The 17,308-nt window shown below is 34.9% G+C and overlaps 2 protein-coding genes across 7 annotated transcripts in view; one reads left to right on the plus strand and one right to left on the minus strand.

Moving 5' to 3' along the window:
- DNAJC24 (DnaJ heat shock protein family (Hsp40) member C24) overlaps positions 1-9,916 on the plus strand; it is a 55,155-nt gene extending 45,239 nt beyond the window's left edge. The window contains exons 4-5 of the mRNA XM_047071057.1: positions 4,069-4,137; positions 7,987-9,916. Of these exons, the coding sequence (XP_046927013.1) occupies positions 4,069-4,137; positions 7,987-8,117 (200 nt within the window). The 3' untranslated portion in view covers positions 8,118-9,916. The remainder of the gene's footprint in view (positions 1-4,068; positions 4,138-7,986) is intronic.
- Positions 9,435-17,308, minus strand: part of IMMP1L (inner mitochondrial membrane peptidase subunit 1) — an 82,427-nt gene continuing 74,553 nt past the window's right edge. For all 6 annotated transcript variants that reach the window (XM_047071053.1, XM_047071055.1, XM_047071054.1 and 3 more), the window contains 2 exons: positions 10,453-10,563; positions 9,435-9,601 (listed from right to left, as the gene is read on the minus strand). In XM_047071053.1, coding sequence (XP_046927009.1) covers positions 9,533-9,601; positions 10,453-10,563 — 180 coding nt within the window. In that variant the 3' untranslated portion in view covers positions 9,435-9,532. The remainder of the gene's footprint in view (positions 9,602-10,452; positions 10,564-17,308) is intronic.

The following is a 17,308-nucleotide window of genomic DNA, read 5'->3' on the forward strand; positions in this document are numbered from 1 at the left end:
CCTTTTAATCTCTTTGAATTGCAGGCTCATAAACCTCTCTGATGAGTCCTGCCAGTGTTTTCTCAGATCCCACTGTTGAGACAATGGAACCACAGAATTCTTTCACCTCTTGTTGTCAGACAAATCCAATAGAACACAAGGTCATAAGGGCCTATACTTCTAAAGGTTGAAAGATTCTTTTCCAAGTAACCACATAAATTATTTGATTTTATCATTATATTCCTCAGCAATCTCTCTTTATAATTCATTGCTTTCTGTATGTACATAAATTCGGATCTTTTTCTTGTCTCCATATTTGGCTAAGCTGTGGGTACTGCACAGGGTGTGAGCAGGCCTACATACCTTAGGAAAAGCTAAGCCCGTTTCCTTCAAAGAATTAGGAATCATGTAGTGTAACTGGACTTAAGATAGAGTACCCAAAATGCCAGGCATTGCGTTTTCCTTCCAAATGGCTGGGTTTGCTTGTTTTTATTACCATTCTGTGGCTAAGATTCCAGATTTAAATCTTGGATCTATTCCTTTAATTAAATCACTTTCTAAGTCAGTTTATGTTTTGTCAACATTTTTAGTAGTGTCATGTTAACAGGAAAATTTTAAGATAGGATTTACATTTTCAGATACCTATTGAAATATTGTAATGAGAAAAAATATTTATAATATGTAATAGTTAAAAGGAACTTATCTATTTTGCAGATGCCATGCCTGATTAGTAGACAATTATCAAAGCTAATTACAAGGTTCCTGTGAGTTACTTTACAGGCTAGGGAGGAATTAAGTTTTCTAATTATAACTACAATGGTGGACAAGCAGAGATCATTGTTTAGAAAGAAAAAAAAACAACATTGATTTGTTTGTGCTCCTTCCTTGTAATCGTAGTTAGTAGGGGGGAGGTTGCTGTTGCCTCACTCCCTGGACACCTGCCTCTCAACAAAGGATCGTGGTCACCTCCCCACCCCCTACATTTAGATTCACCTTTTACTTGTATGTACCCCCTCAGCTCATTATACAATTCTCCAGGGATCCAATCTCCCTGAGTTAATCACCCCCAGCCTTTTTAAGAAGTTGTTAGATTACCATCTTTTCAAGGAACACACACTTTCTTATGAGGCTTTTAACTTCTTTCCCCTAACTTTTGTTTCCTTATTTCTATTAAAAAGTATAGCTATTGGAGGCTTAACACACTACCTTTAAAACTTTTTGTTGAACTATACATACAGAGAAGTGCACCAGTCCTAAGTGTCCAGCTTGATGGATTTTCACAGTAAACGCATCCAACTAACCAGCACCCAGAAGGCCCTGCAACTCCTTCTAGTCCCTACTCTCCCCCCACACCTAACACCACAGTGTCACCCAACAACAGAGTAGTTTTGCCTGTTATATTTCAGAAAATGGGGAATCGCCTGGTGTGTTCTCTTTTGTGTCAGATACGACTTTTAAAATCAGAATTCCCACAAAAACTTGGACAGTGTCCACATAATATTGAATAATCAGATAAAACATATAAATGTTTAGATCAGCCACAGAACATGAAAGTATTTTTTAGTATACTTTTAACTCTGACTTGGGAAAGTACTCTTTGCATTCTATTTCCCTCTTGTGAGATATCATCTAAGTTGACCTTTCAACTTAAAATAGGTAGCTAAAGTTACTGTACATTAAGAAGAAAAAAATAATAAAAAGGTAAAAGCCACTGTTTTTGAGTAGGTGGAACAATAGAGTTCCATATGAAATAATAACTAGGTAAGAATAACAATAGCTTCCTAATAGAGAAGCAGAAAAATATGAAGCTGACTTCCTCGGCAGTTATCTTTTCTAGTTATTTCTCACTTATTATTTTAAAATAGAAAATAGCATAATGGATATATAGGAATGAGTTGTCTTTTTCTATAATTGCTGTATTGCAGGTGTCCAAGATAGGTTGGATTAAAAAGGCTTATTCATCTTATCAACTCTGCCTTGTCTGATTTGCTTTGATTTCAGAATTACTTAAGATCTAATAAGATACCCTGGAATATAGGCAGCTTGATTGTAAATTATTTACATATGTTTTTCCCCTAATTATAATCTGTTAAGTGCTGATTACCCCCACTCCTCAAATCTAAAACAATGTTTCATTTCCCCATTCAAGCAAACTACCTTAGTCATTCGTTGTAAGGAAGTGAAACATGTGATTAAGATTTTTTTTCTCTATCCATGGGACTTCCAGGGAGAAGTTTTTAAAAATTAAAATACCGAATAGCCTACAGCCAAGCGTACCTTATGTAGAATGTGGAAATTGTTTTGTTCAGAAATCACTTCGCATACTGATACAGTGTGCATATGCTATTCAGTGGGCCCCCGACATGGAGGGGCTACACCTGGCCACTGGGCAATGTCTGTATCTTTGGATTTTAGGGCCACTTTAATAGACTGTTGGTACTCAGTAAATATGAAGTGATGTAATATTTGACATACTTAACAGAAAACAATAGTGAGTTCAAAATATTGTAAAATTTTTTCATCTATTTTAAAATTGTGTAACTCACCAATAAATTTGAACAGGCAGTTATTAAATATAATTAAATTGTAGGCATTCTCACATGGAACAAAGGAAAGCAGTCTCAGCAAGTGAACAAGAGACTAGTGAGACAGCTAAAGAAAATTTCATTGGGGTGAGGGGTGGATTTTAGAAGTTTCTTTTAAGCACTGACTTCTAGAAGAACAATACAAGCATACGTGAAGTATAACATGCCTTTAAAAACAAAGACAAATGCTTATCTATAGTGGCTTCCTTTGTCCCAGAGTATACTTGTTTTAAGCAAGGGCGTGCGCATGCTTTTACCACCTAGACCATACTTTTACTAAATTTGGTTGGAATTTCAGGCTTCTTTGGACCTTCCACCTGTAGGGAAAACTTAAGCCTAGGAAGTAGCAATAGAACATCAACACAATACAGTTGTATTATATGGTTATTGAAATCTTTTATTAAAGTATTGTCTTTAAGTTTCCTACGACTCTGTTGAAAGCAATTAAAATCAGATGACAAACAGCCCCCTACATTTGGTTAGAGCTTTATTCTTTTTTTTTTTTTTTCTTTTAAGTAAGCTCCATGTCCAGTGCAGAGCCCAACGTGGGGCTTGAACTCACGACCCTGAGATCAAGACCTGAGCTGAGATCAAGAGTTGGATGCTTAACCAACTGAGCCACCCAGGCGCCCCTAGAGCTTTATTCTTTAAAGCACTTTTAGCCTGATTTCATTTGATTAGAACAACACCCTGGTGTTGGTCTACTCTGACTGCCATAAGCAAATTCCATAGACTGGGTGGCTTAAATAACAGAAATTTATGTGTCGTAGTTCTGGAGGATGCAATTCTAAGATCAGGGTGCCAGTCAATATGGTTTCTGGTGAGGGCTCTCTTATTGGCTTCTAAATGGCCTCTTTGTTGCTGTGTCTTTATATCCTACTTTCCTTGGTGCCTGTGCATGGAGATAAACCTCTCTTCCTCATCTTAATAAGGCTACCAATTCTATCGGATTAGGACCCCACTCTTGTGATCTTATTTAACCTTAATTACCTCCTAAAAGGCTTATCTCCAAATACTTCAACATATGAATTTGGGGGGCACACAATTTGGTCCATAACAACCCTTCTGAAGTAGCTAAGAGATAACTCAGTATATCTAAGGTATATTTCTAAGGTTAGAAAGCTAGTAAGATTTTACAACTAAGGTTCAAATAGTTACTTTTGCCCAACTCCACGCTGCCTTCCTTAGTTACAGGTATAGTTTATCTGACAAAAAAATTCCCTTTCACAAAATAGAGGTCACTAGTTAATCACAAGGAATTATCAAAATCAATTCTATGGTTTTTGCTTGTTCAATGTTTGTGGAAAATAGGATAGATTTTGACTGTTAAGGCTTATAAGAAGTGGACTATTAGGTAGCCTTAAAACTGCTGTCAAAAGTGGTAAAATGAGTTTTTAAATGGTAAGTAAAGTAGAACTGTAGTCCCCAGGCTGGAGTTGTCTTTTCAGCATTCTTCATGGTTATGATTAAAGTATCAAATTAAGCATCTCTTTATATTTTACAGAAGGTGATCTAAGAAATACGGGACCAGTAGATGCTCAAGTATATCTCGAAGAAATGTGTTGGAATGAAGGTTGAGATTTTTTCTCTTGACTACAGTAGAGAAAAATATTAGAGATTTTCTTTAAGAAGAAAAACTCTCATGGGATATTTGGTAATCTTAAAAAATAGAATAACTTGGCCATATATATATATATATATATATATATATATAGTGTTTTTAAGAATATTTTTGTTTCATTCTAAAGGTCCATTATTGACCCATTTCCAGTTCTGTTATTTTATTTTTATTTTTGAGAGAGAGAGAGAGCGTGAGCTGGGGAGGGGCAGAGAGGATCAGAAGTGGGCTCCATGCTGACAGCAGAAAGCCCAGTGTGGAGCTCAAACTCATAAACCGCAAGATCATGACCTGAGCCAAAGTCGAACACTTAACTGACTGAGCCACCGAGGTGCCCCTCCAGTCATTTTTCTATTCTAATTAGATGTTAGGTACATAAAGTTTCATGAGATTTTCTTTTTTACATGATTTGGGTTTTGGTTTACTCCCCACTAGTGTAATAGGGAAAATAATTTTTTCCATCCTCCTGTGTTGATATTTGAGATGAATTCCTATTAGAATTTTTATTTTTGTTTCTTTATATGGAATCACAAACTGTCAGGGCAGGATTCCTAATACTACACTCTCCTGCTTGGAACTTGGGTTTTTACCCACCATGAAGTCGTTCTTTTTCCCTTTTCTATTATTAGATTTTTTAAACAAATCTAATTTCTCTACTCTTCTGATAGTTTTATGAATCACTCTGGTTAGACACTGTGAAGTTCCTTCTACGTTCATGTTTCTCTGGACAAGTGAAGAAAATCTTACTAATTCCTAGAATTTTTATATACTTTATTCCTAACACTTTATTGTTTAGCCTGGGGTAAAAATTCCCTAGGGGTTTATAAAAATTTACTAGTGAGTATGGTTAGGTAGAAGATAAATAGCACATCCTTCCTGAAAACAAGTTTACTGGAATATTTTTTTTAATGGCAAATTTTTGACTTCATGCTCTTAGATGGGTCACAGGCTGTTGACTTAGGAGGAGAATCATGTTTCTGCCTATAGGCCACTGTGCTCCTGAAGTGCCAAATGAAATCATAGTGTATAAATTCTCATTTGCAGTGAATGATTGGGAAATTTGAGGTTTTGTGTACCTGGGGCTCCAGGGGTTAATAATGGTTTCATCAGAGTAAACGAGAGAACTGCTGTGAACACACTAGTGACATAGGATCTGGTGAAAGACTTTAGTTCATGGAGGGGACAGACTAAAGCATGTCATTTATCAAGGAGACCTGCCCAACTAAATTTATTTTTTGAAAATATAGTATTGGTACCTCATCAGTCAGTATTGGGTATATGTGTGTTTAATCTCTTATTAGACAAATTCTTCTTGCTGCAGTTGATTTAATTAATGCATTTTGTTTCCTAATGATTCCTGAGAATATGAAATAGCCAAACTGGTTTTTGTAATTTTTCCTTCAGTAGCCTTTTAAAAATATGAATATTAGATTTTATTTTAAATGAATATGGATTGGTTGTTCAAGCATCTGTTAAGTCAACAAATACAATGAATTTTCTGATACAAATGTAAAAAAACAAGATATTAAAGGGAAATGTACAATATGAAATTGTCAAGTTATAAATGTGTCACTGTCCTTGGGATTCCCTTAAATAAACTGGACAGTGCAGAAGATATAGAAGAATCCTAACCACAGCCAATGAATCAGTTATAAGAAGCTACAGTGAATCTTAAAAGTATCAGACATACTTTGACACTTATTTCAATTAATGTTTGGTTTTTTTTAATATATAAAGATGGAAATAATCCTTATTGTTGAGAGATAATCCTTAAGAGAACATACTGAGCAGCCAACAGCTGCATGAAGCTGTTATTTTTGCAAGAATATTAAAAACCAGTAATCTAAGTTCTGCAATTGAATTTGCAATTTCGAATTGTTCTTTGCAATTGAAAAGAGCATTCTTGACAGATGCAGTTCAATACCAAGTGTGATCAACTGGGCAAATAAGAAATCGAAGATTCCTTCATAGCCATTTTCAGAATAGCCTTGGAAAGTGAAGATCCCAAGCAGGAGAAAAGTGGATGAAGCCCTACATGGTAGACATAGCCACATTACCATCTTCTTGACCCAAGGACAGTATGAAACAGTGCATTTTACTATGCTTAAAAGGCATCCCTAAAGAACTGTTGAGGGAGTGAAGTTAACCTTTTCCCCTTAGAGTTAGTCTGTTTCACAACTTGGTCATTTTGCCTTCAATGTATTTAAAATGGTTTCTGTGAAGATATCACTTTGTTAAGTGATAGAATAATACAAGAAGAAACGTAACAAGATGTGAATTTTTAGTGAGCATTAACATTTGGAATCCTCTATGACAAAACTCCACAGTAGCCCATGGTGGCCTCTGCATCATTTACTGAGCGCCTGTCACCTCAGATTGTTTCTCAGTGTTCACTGAGGTGGTAAAAAAACAAGAGGGAGATTTAGCTTAAGAAAACCCTTGGTTAGAATATGTACAGTTTTAGACAATTTAATAATGAAACAATTCACTTTGAAAGCATGCTCTACTACAGTATATATGTTGGCTCAGACAGAAAGGATGTTAGCATTTTAAAATACAAGATCAAATAATTTTGTCTATGGAGAAAAAAGGCATTGTGATGAGAAATAAGGATTGTGTGAATGAATTCATGTTTTCCTTACTGGTAAAAGAAACATGTAAAATTGGCTTATTTGTTTATTTGTTTTTTAAGTAGGCTCCATGCCCAGAATGGGGCTTGAACTCACGACCCTGAGATCAGGAGTCACATGCTGTACCGACTGAGCCAGCCAAGCACCCCAAAAGTTGGCTTGTTAATTTTTCCAAGGCCAAACTTGATTAGAGAACAAATAGAAGGCGGTCGAATTTTTTTTTTTTTTTTTAGTGGCATATATGATAAGATCTGAGTGTTAAAAATGTTTGAGAACTGAATGAAGATATTTGATATATTTGTAATAAAAAATTTTGGCAGTAGCAGGATAAGGTGATCAATCATTATTTTTCTTTGACAGTCACTTCTCAGTGACATTGAAATGGAATGACCAGTGGATCAGAGATTCTTTCAGTTAAAGGACATAAGCATTTCAACTTGTCAAGAGGACAGATTTAGTGAAATTTCTACCATTGGTAGACTAAACCTTGTGCTGTATGCTCTCTGTTGGGCATCTCACTTCACAGAATTAGTGTGATACTAGAACAGAGAGTATTTAAAATGTTAAACTTGATTAACAGTTAAGTTAGCAGAGTTTTCTCTAAAAGGATATACTCCAGGCAAAAAAGCATGTGGCTTAACAGTAAAACATGTAGAGCTATTTTTCTCTTTCCTTCACAGTAATAATTTGGACAAATAAATTGAGAGGAATGTAAAATTTATATTTTAAAACAGAAAACAGAAGACTTCAAATAAATGTCATGGGTCACCCCTGAGCATCTGCTGTCCCCTCAAGATCTTTGGGGTGCCTGGCTGGCTCACTCAGTTGATTGTCCGACTCTTGATTTTGGCTCAGGTCATGATCCGGCAGTTCATGAGATCAAGCCCTGAGTTGAGCTCTGCGCTGACAGCGCAGAACCTGCTTGGGATTCTCTCTCCCCCTCTCTCTCTCAAAGTAAATAAAAATAAAACAAAACAAAAAGATTCTTTGGTAGGTAATTTTTAGAAACATTGTCCCTATATAAGAAATCTTTTCAAGTTCTCATTTAGATACATTTTATACTTACTGAAAATTTTTTTTGGTTTGCAATTTCTGTGACATAAGCTGCATTTTTAAAAAGGTGTTGAAATAGTTACTTGTAAACCTTTGATGCATCATGTTGTTTTCTTTACAGATGATCACACTTTTTCTCTGAGTTGCCGATGTGGTGGAAAATACAGTGTTTCCAAGGATGAAGCAGAAGAAGTTACCCTGATTTCTTGTGATACATGTTCACTAATAATAGAACTCCTTCATTATGGCTGAAATTGTTCACTAAATGGGATCCTTTAACTCTGTATTCATACATGTTGAAGAGCGCCCATTCAAGTAAATGTATAAAGCTGATAAAAAGAAGCAGGATTCTTTTTTTGTCAGCTCTTTTATTTGCAGAGAAAATAGAAGACTCAAGCGAGGGCCACCCTAGGTTAATAGAAAATGAACTCAGTTATTTATATGTATTTATATTTGTAGATCACAAAAAAAAGACTTGAATTATAAATTATATTTTGTGAATTCCCATCTGAGAACTTTGTTATTTGGTCCATTTTCTCCTTGGTACAAAATAAGAATTTTCCTTTTCTTCAAATAAGCATGTCTCCTCTTGTTAAGCGTCACAGTATCATCATGTTCCTTTATAGTTACTAAGTTTCTGAAGTAACATGACATTTATTTGTGCTAAAGTTATCAGCCTGTTGTACAAGTATCTCATTCTCAGGTCATTAGAATTAAATTAGAATCTTTGTGAATAGCATGTGAACCTAGTTGTCTCATAACTAGGACTGGATATGGATATTCATGAACTTACCTTCAGGAAGGTAAAGTGGCAACTGTGGAAAAGACAGCTTTGGAGTCAAAAGACTTGACTCCGGTCTTGGCACTATCTTCCCTGAGTCTTCGTGTGGCTACATTAAAGGGAGTAAGGCTTGAACACTGCCATCTTCAACTTTAAATGTAACTTAGGAAGTGGCAGTTTTTTAAAAAATATTAATTTGAAACAGATGCATTACTTTCCTTTTTATTTCAAAGTCTAAGGGTATTAATGTCTCTATTTATGAATAGAGAACCACTACATTGCTGGTATGACCAAATGGACTTTTATAATGTTATTATTGATTATAATACACTAAAGATTTTATTTTTCTTTGCATTTGATAATCTATGTACAGTATAAGTCAGAACTCATTTTTTAAAAATCTGAGAAATCCTTTATGGGATCACTGAAACTTCATTACCTAATTTCAAATGAGTGAGCCAAGCATGTGACTTAGCAGTTTTTTATTAGGTTGAACTCCTGGTATTTATTATTAGTTTGGACTTACAAGACTAGTTACTACTCTGACTTGTAAATGTAGCTAAAGTATAAGGCATATTCAAGAGACTACTTTCATCATAGCTATAAAACCAAAAGTTCAAAAGTGAGGTTGTCACCCAGGTTTTTCCCCTAAAAATATTTTTATATTTATCATAAAATTTAGAGGACTTACTTTGGATTACATTTTTATCCATATATTTTGAACTAATATAGCTTGCAGTGTGTGTTGCTTATTCTTTACATTTAACAATTAAAAAATGACTAAAACTAAATAGCAAATAGTTTATTAGTAGGTACATGGTTTCAGTGGCAATGATAAATTCACTTGAATAGGGGAGAATAATGAAATCAAAAGAATAAATGCTTGCTAATCGTCAGAAAATCTGTGGCCATTAGGGCTGTCACGCAGAAATCCAAAATCACTCAGAGGCCAAATCTGTAAAATCAAAATGTGATTGAAGACAATTAATGAAATGATGTTACATCATCATCATACTCCCTGTTTTTATCCATCTGTTTTCTCTGTGCCATATATGAAATACGTTCTCCTTATTCTTTAGTCAAGAACAAATTATATCAAAATAAGACTTTAGAAAGTAAACTTGTATGTGTACATGTATTTAAACTCTAAAGTTTGGAACATTGATGTGTTGTATCAGTTACATGTGTATAGTGTGTGAATATAGATGTATGAATATGTGTGTCTGTGTTTTGTTTTACTACCCTCAAATAAAGTGAACCCTGAACCTAAGTATTTGAATATAACATCTGCGTAAGTGCAAAGAATCCTGCAAATTATCCAACCACCCCAAGTATTCATGTGTTCTTCTTCTCACTGCCAGTGAAAATAATAATCTTTCCTGAGTCATACATTTATAACCATGGTAAGACCATTACTCGGTGTACTTAACTGGGATATCCCTGCTTAACAGGTAGTTTGTTTGACTCGACACTGTTCTTCTGTAAATGTATATTAATTTATGCCCAAGGTAAACATATAGTTGTAAAAGTTATATGAGAAACAATTACATTTTGGAGATTTAAATGAAAGGCTTCTTATAACTAAAGTAGTTTGAATTTTTATTATTCAAGCAAAAAATTACTCTTAATTACCTATCTCAGTGGGGAAAGGGTAATGTTTATAGCTCTGAAGGCCAGCAGGTTCCTAAATGTAGTCACTGCTGCAGTTAAGTCCACTGATAGCTGAATATTTCAAAGTTCATTTTGAAAGAAATTTTTTTTTCCAGCTCAGAGAAGAAAGCCTAAATTTTAAGCAGAAAATAATACCTTGAAAAAGATACGTCCTCTTATTAGTCCATATGGAATAGGTCCATAGTACCTGGAATCTGTAGAATTCTGTAGATTATCACCTTCTAACCACACATGACCTGTTGGCACCTAGAATTAGAGAAGAAAGCAGCCCCTTTTCAAAAAGAAAAATAAATTTGGGTACTATAAGAAGCGCGTCTTTTTGGTAGTATGGAGAAATGTTTTAAAGTTCTGATTTATAAAATACACACAAACCCTGTGATTTGTATTTTTGCTTTTATCTCTTGCACAATATCTTCTACTGAATATTAGTAATGTGAAGGTTTCAACATTTTAAAAGATCTCTTTTGCCGCATGGTTCCCAAACATTAATTTGTTACACAAACCCCAAACTGAGGTTATAAGAGATCAAAACAGTGTGACAGGGTCATTAATTTAATAGACTTCAAAAGAGGTCATTAGGATGCTGACTGAAAATGTGCCCTCCTGTCTCTATAACAGCATAAGCAGGGCAGCCACTCACTCAGCAACATCCTGGGGCCAATACCAAGGCCAGACCTATTAGAATGCTCATGATGAACTAAATGGTAATTGATTGTGACATCAATTACAAATAATCTCATCATTTTATTGGAGTGGGCTTGTCAGAATTCTAATTAAGATCCCTGTTCTGCTTTTGTACAGGCAATATCTTCAATGCATTATACTTCAATAATGACCATCAAGAACTAGAAGGACCTATTATAAAATCATCAGTTGTAAATTAATGATGGTGACCTTCTACTAAATGAAAGACCCTATCTCCTATATGTCCTGGGTATTAACTGGTAAATAACATTAAGTTTAAATTTTTACTCTGTCAACCATAAGAATATTTAGAACACCTTACTTAAAAAAAATGCCCTCTGTGATATGAAATATACCATATTTAAAAATTACTCAGCAGCAATTATCTTTAAAGTTGCATTTTACAAATTATTTTACAGTTTGTTACTCAGAAAAGTTGAATTATTGACCAGACCAAAATGACCTACTGAGAAGAAATTTCTTTTCACTTTTCTTTTGACTGGCTATTTATTACTTAGGGACCTTATATGAAGAAAAATACTCCTATTGGATTTAATAAGAAATGACTGCAATATTAAAAAATGTTACAAATTACTGTTTTTTAAAGATTTTTTTTTAGGGCAGTTACAGGTTCACAGCACAATTGAGAGGAAGGTACAGAGATTTACGACCTATCCCCTGCCCCCACACATACATAACCTCCCCCATTGACATCCCTGATCACAGTAGTAGATTTGTTACACTTGCTGAACCCACATCAACATCATAATCACTCAATGTCCAGACTTAACTTAGGGTTTACTCTTGGTGTTGTACATTCTACGGGTTTGGCCAATGTAGAACATGTATTCATCATTATAATATCACAGAGTGTGTTCACTTTCCTAAAAATCCTGTGTGATCTACCTATTTTTCATTTCTTCCCCCCAAACACCCATGTTACCTTTTGGAAAAATGAATGTGTACAAGTATATAAAATCTGAATTTCACTTTCCATCAGGAATCATATAATTTTGGAATGTCTTATGCAGAAATATTTGCCCAAAACAAATCAAGTTAATTATTTTCATGTAGACAGATTTCAATGTTAAATCTACTTGTAGAGAAAGAACAAGTTTCTTGAAAGAATATCAGATACTATAAGATCACTCATTTTTATTAGTGGAACTAGTTATAGGTTCTAGAGTCAAAAGCAAGACTAGTTCCTACCTATAAAATAAGTGGATTTATGGCAGTGAAGCTTAATACTGCTCAAGTAGAGCAATGAATCCATCTCAGGTCATAAATGAAAAAGGAACAAAATAGTATATTTGGAAAAGCCATGTGTCATTAACATAGTCTCAAAGTACCACTCTGGGAGAAGCTATAATATAGACATCATTTATGTTTAAATTTCCATAGTTTTTAATGTGTTTGTTTCTGAGTTCTAAAAAACATAATAAACCAGGATCCAACATATATTCCATTTATCCATGAAGTTTTCCCCAACCTTGCCTGCCCATATCAAATACTCTTGATTATTTAGAGCACTGATTAAAAAGCCTGCCTTGCTTGGGGCCCTGGATTACAACATGTTACTAACCTGCTTGGGTTTTTTGTTAAGTCTACTATCTTATGATCAAACAAGCAAATAGACAGTATTTATGCCATGATCTTTATTTTTTGCAACAACTAAGCCAAAACTGGAATTCCGATATTTGGTGGTAATATTAGTGAGTAGAAATTCTTGTAAAGCACAATCACTTTTGTATGACCTAAGCTTCTTTCAAGTTAGCTAAATACAGTGATGAAGTGTTATCTCTGGTATAACTTAACAAATACAGAAAGGAATATGCTAAGAGAACCCAGAACATATTACCAGAAGCCTATGGAAGACTGTGACCCAGGCTATCTTTACCTAGTCCTTGATCGCAAGGAGTGGAACAAAAGGGAGGGGAGAGTAAAGCAAGCCAGTATGTAATACATGGCTTTCTGGTTTATTTAATTAAAAAAAAAAAAACTCATTAGATCCTTAAAACAACCTGTGAAGTACTGTTATTGATAGTTAATAGAAGTAGGTTCAAATATGGGACATGCTAATCCCATTTATCTGAAGCCTATACATTCTAATCCCCATGCGTCCACTTACAGTAAAGAAATATCCTCTACATCTCACAGACGTCAATGCTTGATATAAAGTACACAAATCAAGGAAACAACCTCATCACTTATGAGCTCTTTAATACGAGCTTCTCTATAAACAGGAAAACCTCTAAGTGTGGATCTCTTAAAATCAAAGCAGTCACCTTTGCTGACCTGTCAATTACTTAGTCTCCAGTAAAAAAATTCATGATGTTGAAATTACTCCACTTATTTTTGGTATAGAGTGCAATGTACACTTTAAAAATCAATTTTATAGATGTATACTTATATACAGTAAAGGGCACTCCAAGTTTGACACTAGTTTTGGAAGGTGTGCACACCTACATAACTTAATCACAATCAAGATGTAAAAGTTCCCATCCCAGTACCAGGCAACTAATGAGATCCATGACTAGAAACTAGTTTTACCTGGTCCTAAATTTCATATAAACAAGATTGTACGTACATACTATTTTGTATCTAGCTTTTGTTCAGCAATTTTTTATGATTAATCTATCTTGTATGTATCAGTCACTCATTCCTTTTTACCTCTAAGTAGAATTCTATTGTAAGTCACAATGTTTGCCCATAAATCTACTGATGGACATTTCTCTTTGAAGTTTGGGCCTGTTACAAATAAAGCACTATAAACATTGTGTAAATCCATTTCTTTTCAGTAAATACCAAGGGGTAGAATTTATGGGCCATAAGTGTATGCTTAACCTTAAACTTTTCCAAAGTAATTAAATCATTTTACACTCCTACAGCAATGCATGAATATTCTGGTTGCTCCATACCTTGGTATATTCCTTTAAAATTTTTTTTGCCATACTAGGGGCACCTTGGGGTGCTTAGTTGATTAAGCGTCCAACTGTTTATTTCAGCTCATGTCATTATCTCACGTTTCATGGGCTCGAGCCCCACATTAGGTTCTGTGCTGTCAGCATGGAGTTGGGTTGGGATTCTCTCCCTCTGCCCCTCCCCAACTGATGCATGTGTGTGTGTGTGCACTCCCTCACTCTCAAAAATAAACTTATAAAAAATCTTTTTCCATTCTAGTAGGTTATTGGTATCACATTGTGGTTTTCATTTGCATTTCTCTGATGGGCATTTTTTCTTGTGCTTAGTAGCATATCTTTTGTGAAATATCTATTAAAATATTTTACTCATTTTTTAAAATGGGTTTTCTTACTCATTTTAAGAATCCCTTTTTTACCTTGAGTATAAGTCCTTTGACAGGTATTGCAAATATTTTCTCATAGACTAGGATCTTTTCTCCTTTGCAGTCTAATCTATTACAAAGACTATACAATGTTTTCTAAGCTCTAGAAATTTCATTTGGTTCTTTTTTATATTTACAGTTTCTTTCCTCATTATGTTCATCCTCGAGATCCTTGAAAATATTTAGAATTAGTGTTTTAAAGCACATGTCTATTAATTCCATTACTTCTGCCTTTTCTGGATTTAATTGATTTTTCTTCTGGTTACTGGTTACACTTTCATACTTCTTCACATATCCAGTAATTTGTGATTAAGCTGGACATTCATTTGTTGAGTGGATTTTGTTGTGATTCTTTAGAGCGTGCTGAATGTTGAGGAGGTCTGCTTGTTTGAGGGTAGGCAGTTAAGTTAGCTGTGGATTAGCTTATTCCTTTCAAGCCTCGGTTTTTTAATTTTTTTTAATGTTTATTTATTTTTGAGACAGAGACAGAGCATGAACGGGGGAGGGTCAGAGAGAGGGAGACACAGAATCTGAAATAGGCTCCAGGCTCTGAGCTGTCAGCACAGAGCCCGACGCGGGGCTCGAACTCACGGACCGCGAGATCACGACCTGAGCCGAAGTTGGACGCTTAACTGACTGAGCCACCCAGGCGCCCCTCAAGCCTCGTTTTTAAGCTTGTTAGGTTGGGTCTATCTCACAGTGTACTCTAAGCGCTACGTTAGGCCTACTACTAAGGCAGGATATTCTGGGATCTCTATTGAATATGCTGAGTATTCAGTGACATCTATCTGTTCTGGCTGGTCAGAACTCCAGTTGCTCTCAGCCCTGTGTGAGCTCTGGGAATTGCTCAGCTCCCCACTCCTTCTTTGCTCAGTTTCTAGGTTTTACCATAAATGGGTACAATTTAGTATTCAGCAAAAGCCAAGAGAACATCTATGGAGATTTATGTTGATCATTCGGTAGCTCTGCTTTCCCAGACAGTTTTATCCATAAGTCCCAACTACTTAAACTTCCCTCTATTCCAGTCTCTGTCTCTTCAGCTCAGCAAAACCACTACCTTTGGCTCAAATTTTACTTCAGTACCTTCTGAAAGGTACCTCCTGCCTTACAGGAGAATGTAGGGACAAGTAAAGGGTTTGCTTTATTTGTTTCTCCTCTCTTAGGAATCTGTCTTGTACTTCCTGCTTCTGCATTCTCTGAGAACAGGTGTTCCACATATTTTGTCCGATTTTCTAGTTATTTATGACAGGACAGCAAATTCAGGATCACTTCATCGTTGCCAGAAACAAACGTTCAAATTATCTAATTTTAAAAGTCTGTATAATTTTTCTTAGCATACTTCATAGTAATATGAAGAGAATACTTTTGGTAAGAACTAAAAGTTCTGATGTAAGTAAAGTGGCATCTCTCTCCACCTTGCATCCCTTTCAGTTGCATCCCCTGTATGTTTCTGTTTTACCCTTTCCCTTCAAAATCTCTAGAAAAGATTTGCCAAACTCAGCATGTACAAATAAGGAAGCTCAACATGGTATTGCTTGTATCTCAAAATTGGCAAAAGTAGAAATGTTCCTCAGTAGGTAGAGGTTAAGTAAAATATGACTTATTTATATAATAGACAGCTGGTTAAAAAAAAATAGATTTACATGAAGACAGTGAAAAAAGTTGCAAGGCAATATGTATAAATGTTTAAAGAACCCCACAAAACTTACATATTTCAAAATTTACATGTTTATGAGCAGTATATATTGCTTAATTAAAAAATGTATATAAATCTTCCTCAACTTACCATGAAGTTATGTCCAAAAAAACCCATCATAAGTTGAAAATACAGTTGACCCTTCAACAATAGGGACTGGGGTGCTGACCCCCCTCCCACTAGTCGAAAATTCATGTATTACCTTTGACCTCCCCCAAAACTTAACTACTAATAGTTTTGTTGTTGACGGGAAGCCTTGATGACATAAACAGTCGATTAACACGTATTTTATATACATATTATACATTGTGTTCTTACAATAAAATAAGGTAGAGAAAAGAAAATGTTCAGAAAAACATAAGGATGAGAAATACATTTACAGTACCACAGTATAAAAAAATCTACGTGTACATGGACCCATGCAGTTCAAACCCATGTTGTCTGTTCAAGGATCAACTGTATTCTAAGTCGAAAAGGCATTTAATACACCTAACCTACCAGATGCCATAGCTTAGCCTACCCTAGTTTAAACACACAATACATATTAGCCTACACTTGAGCAAAAATCACCTAACACAAGCCTATTTTATAATCAAGGGTGACATATCTCAAGTAATTTATTGAATGCTGCACTGAAAGTGAAAAACAGAATGGCTGTATGGTACAGGATGGTTGGATGCAAATGGTCACTTTACCCTCTTGATTTGTGAGGTAAATTACAAAAGTAATTAAGTAAAAGTACTTAAGTAAAAATAAAACTTAAGTCAAACCATAATAAATCAGGGGCTGTCTGTGTGTATATACATATATACACACACATATATGTATCTTAATATGCCTCGTCCCTTCAGTGATACTTGTACTTTTTGAAAAGAGAACACTGTCCATCACGATGCAGGTTAGGATGAGCTTTGTTCAATTATTATTTTTTTTTTTTTGCCTTTGATAGTGTAGAGAGGGACTGAACTTCCAATCTATATAGAAGGTTCTGTTTCTTTCTATAGTACAAATAAATGATTGCAATTCGCACTACTGTTACCAGATCTCTGGATAACTAAAATATTAGCCTAGCTAAGAACTCATTTATTTAAATAAACATAAAGTACAACACATTTTTGGTATGGGTCCAAAACTTAAAACTTGACCTTTCTGGTATAGACTGAGACAAGAAACAGAACAAAAATTTTCTAACCCCAAACACAGTTATTATCTGTGGGATAACCTGTTTATCACTAAATTGGATATTCAAACCAATTAAGAGAAAAAAA

This window comes from Lynx rufus, unplaced genomic scaffold, assembly GCF_022079265.1.
Source record: "Lynx rufus isolate CCGP_SWC_20201006 ecotype Redwood Valley unplaced genomic scaffold, mLynRuf1.p SCAF_9, whole genome shotgun sequence".
Lineage (NCBI taxonomy): Eukaryota > Metazoa > Chordata > Mammalia > Carnivora > Felidae > Lynx > Lynx rufus.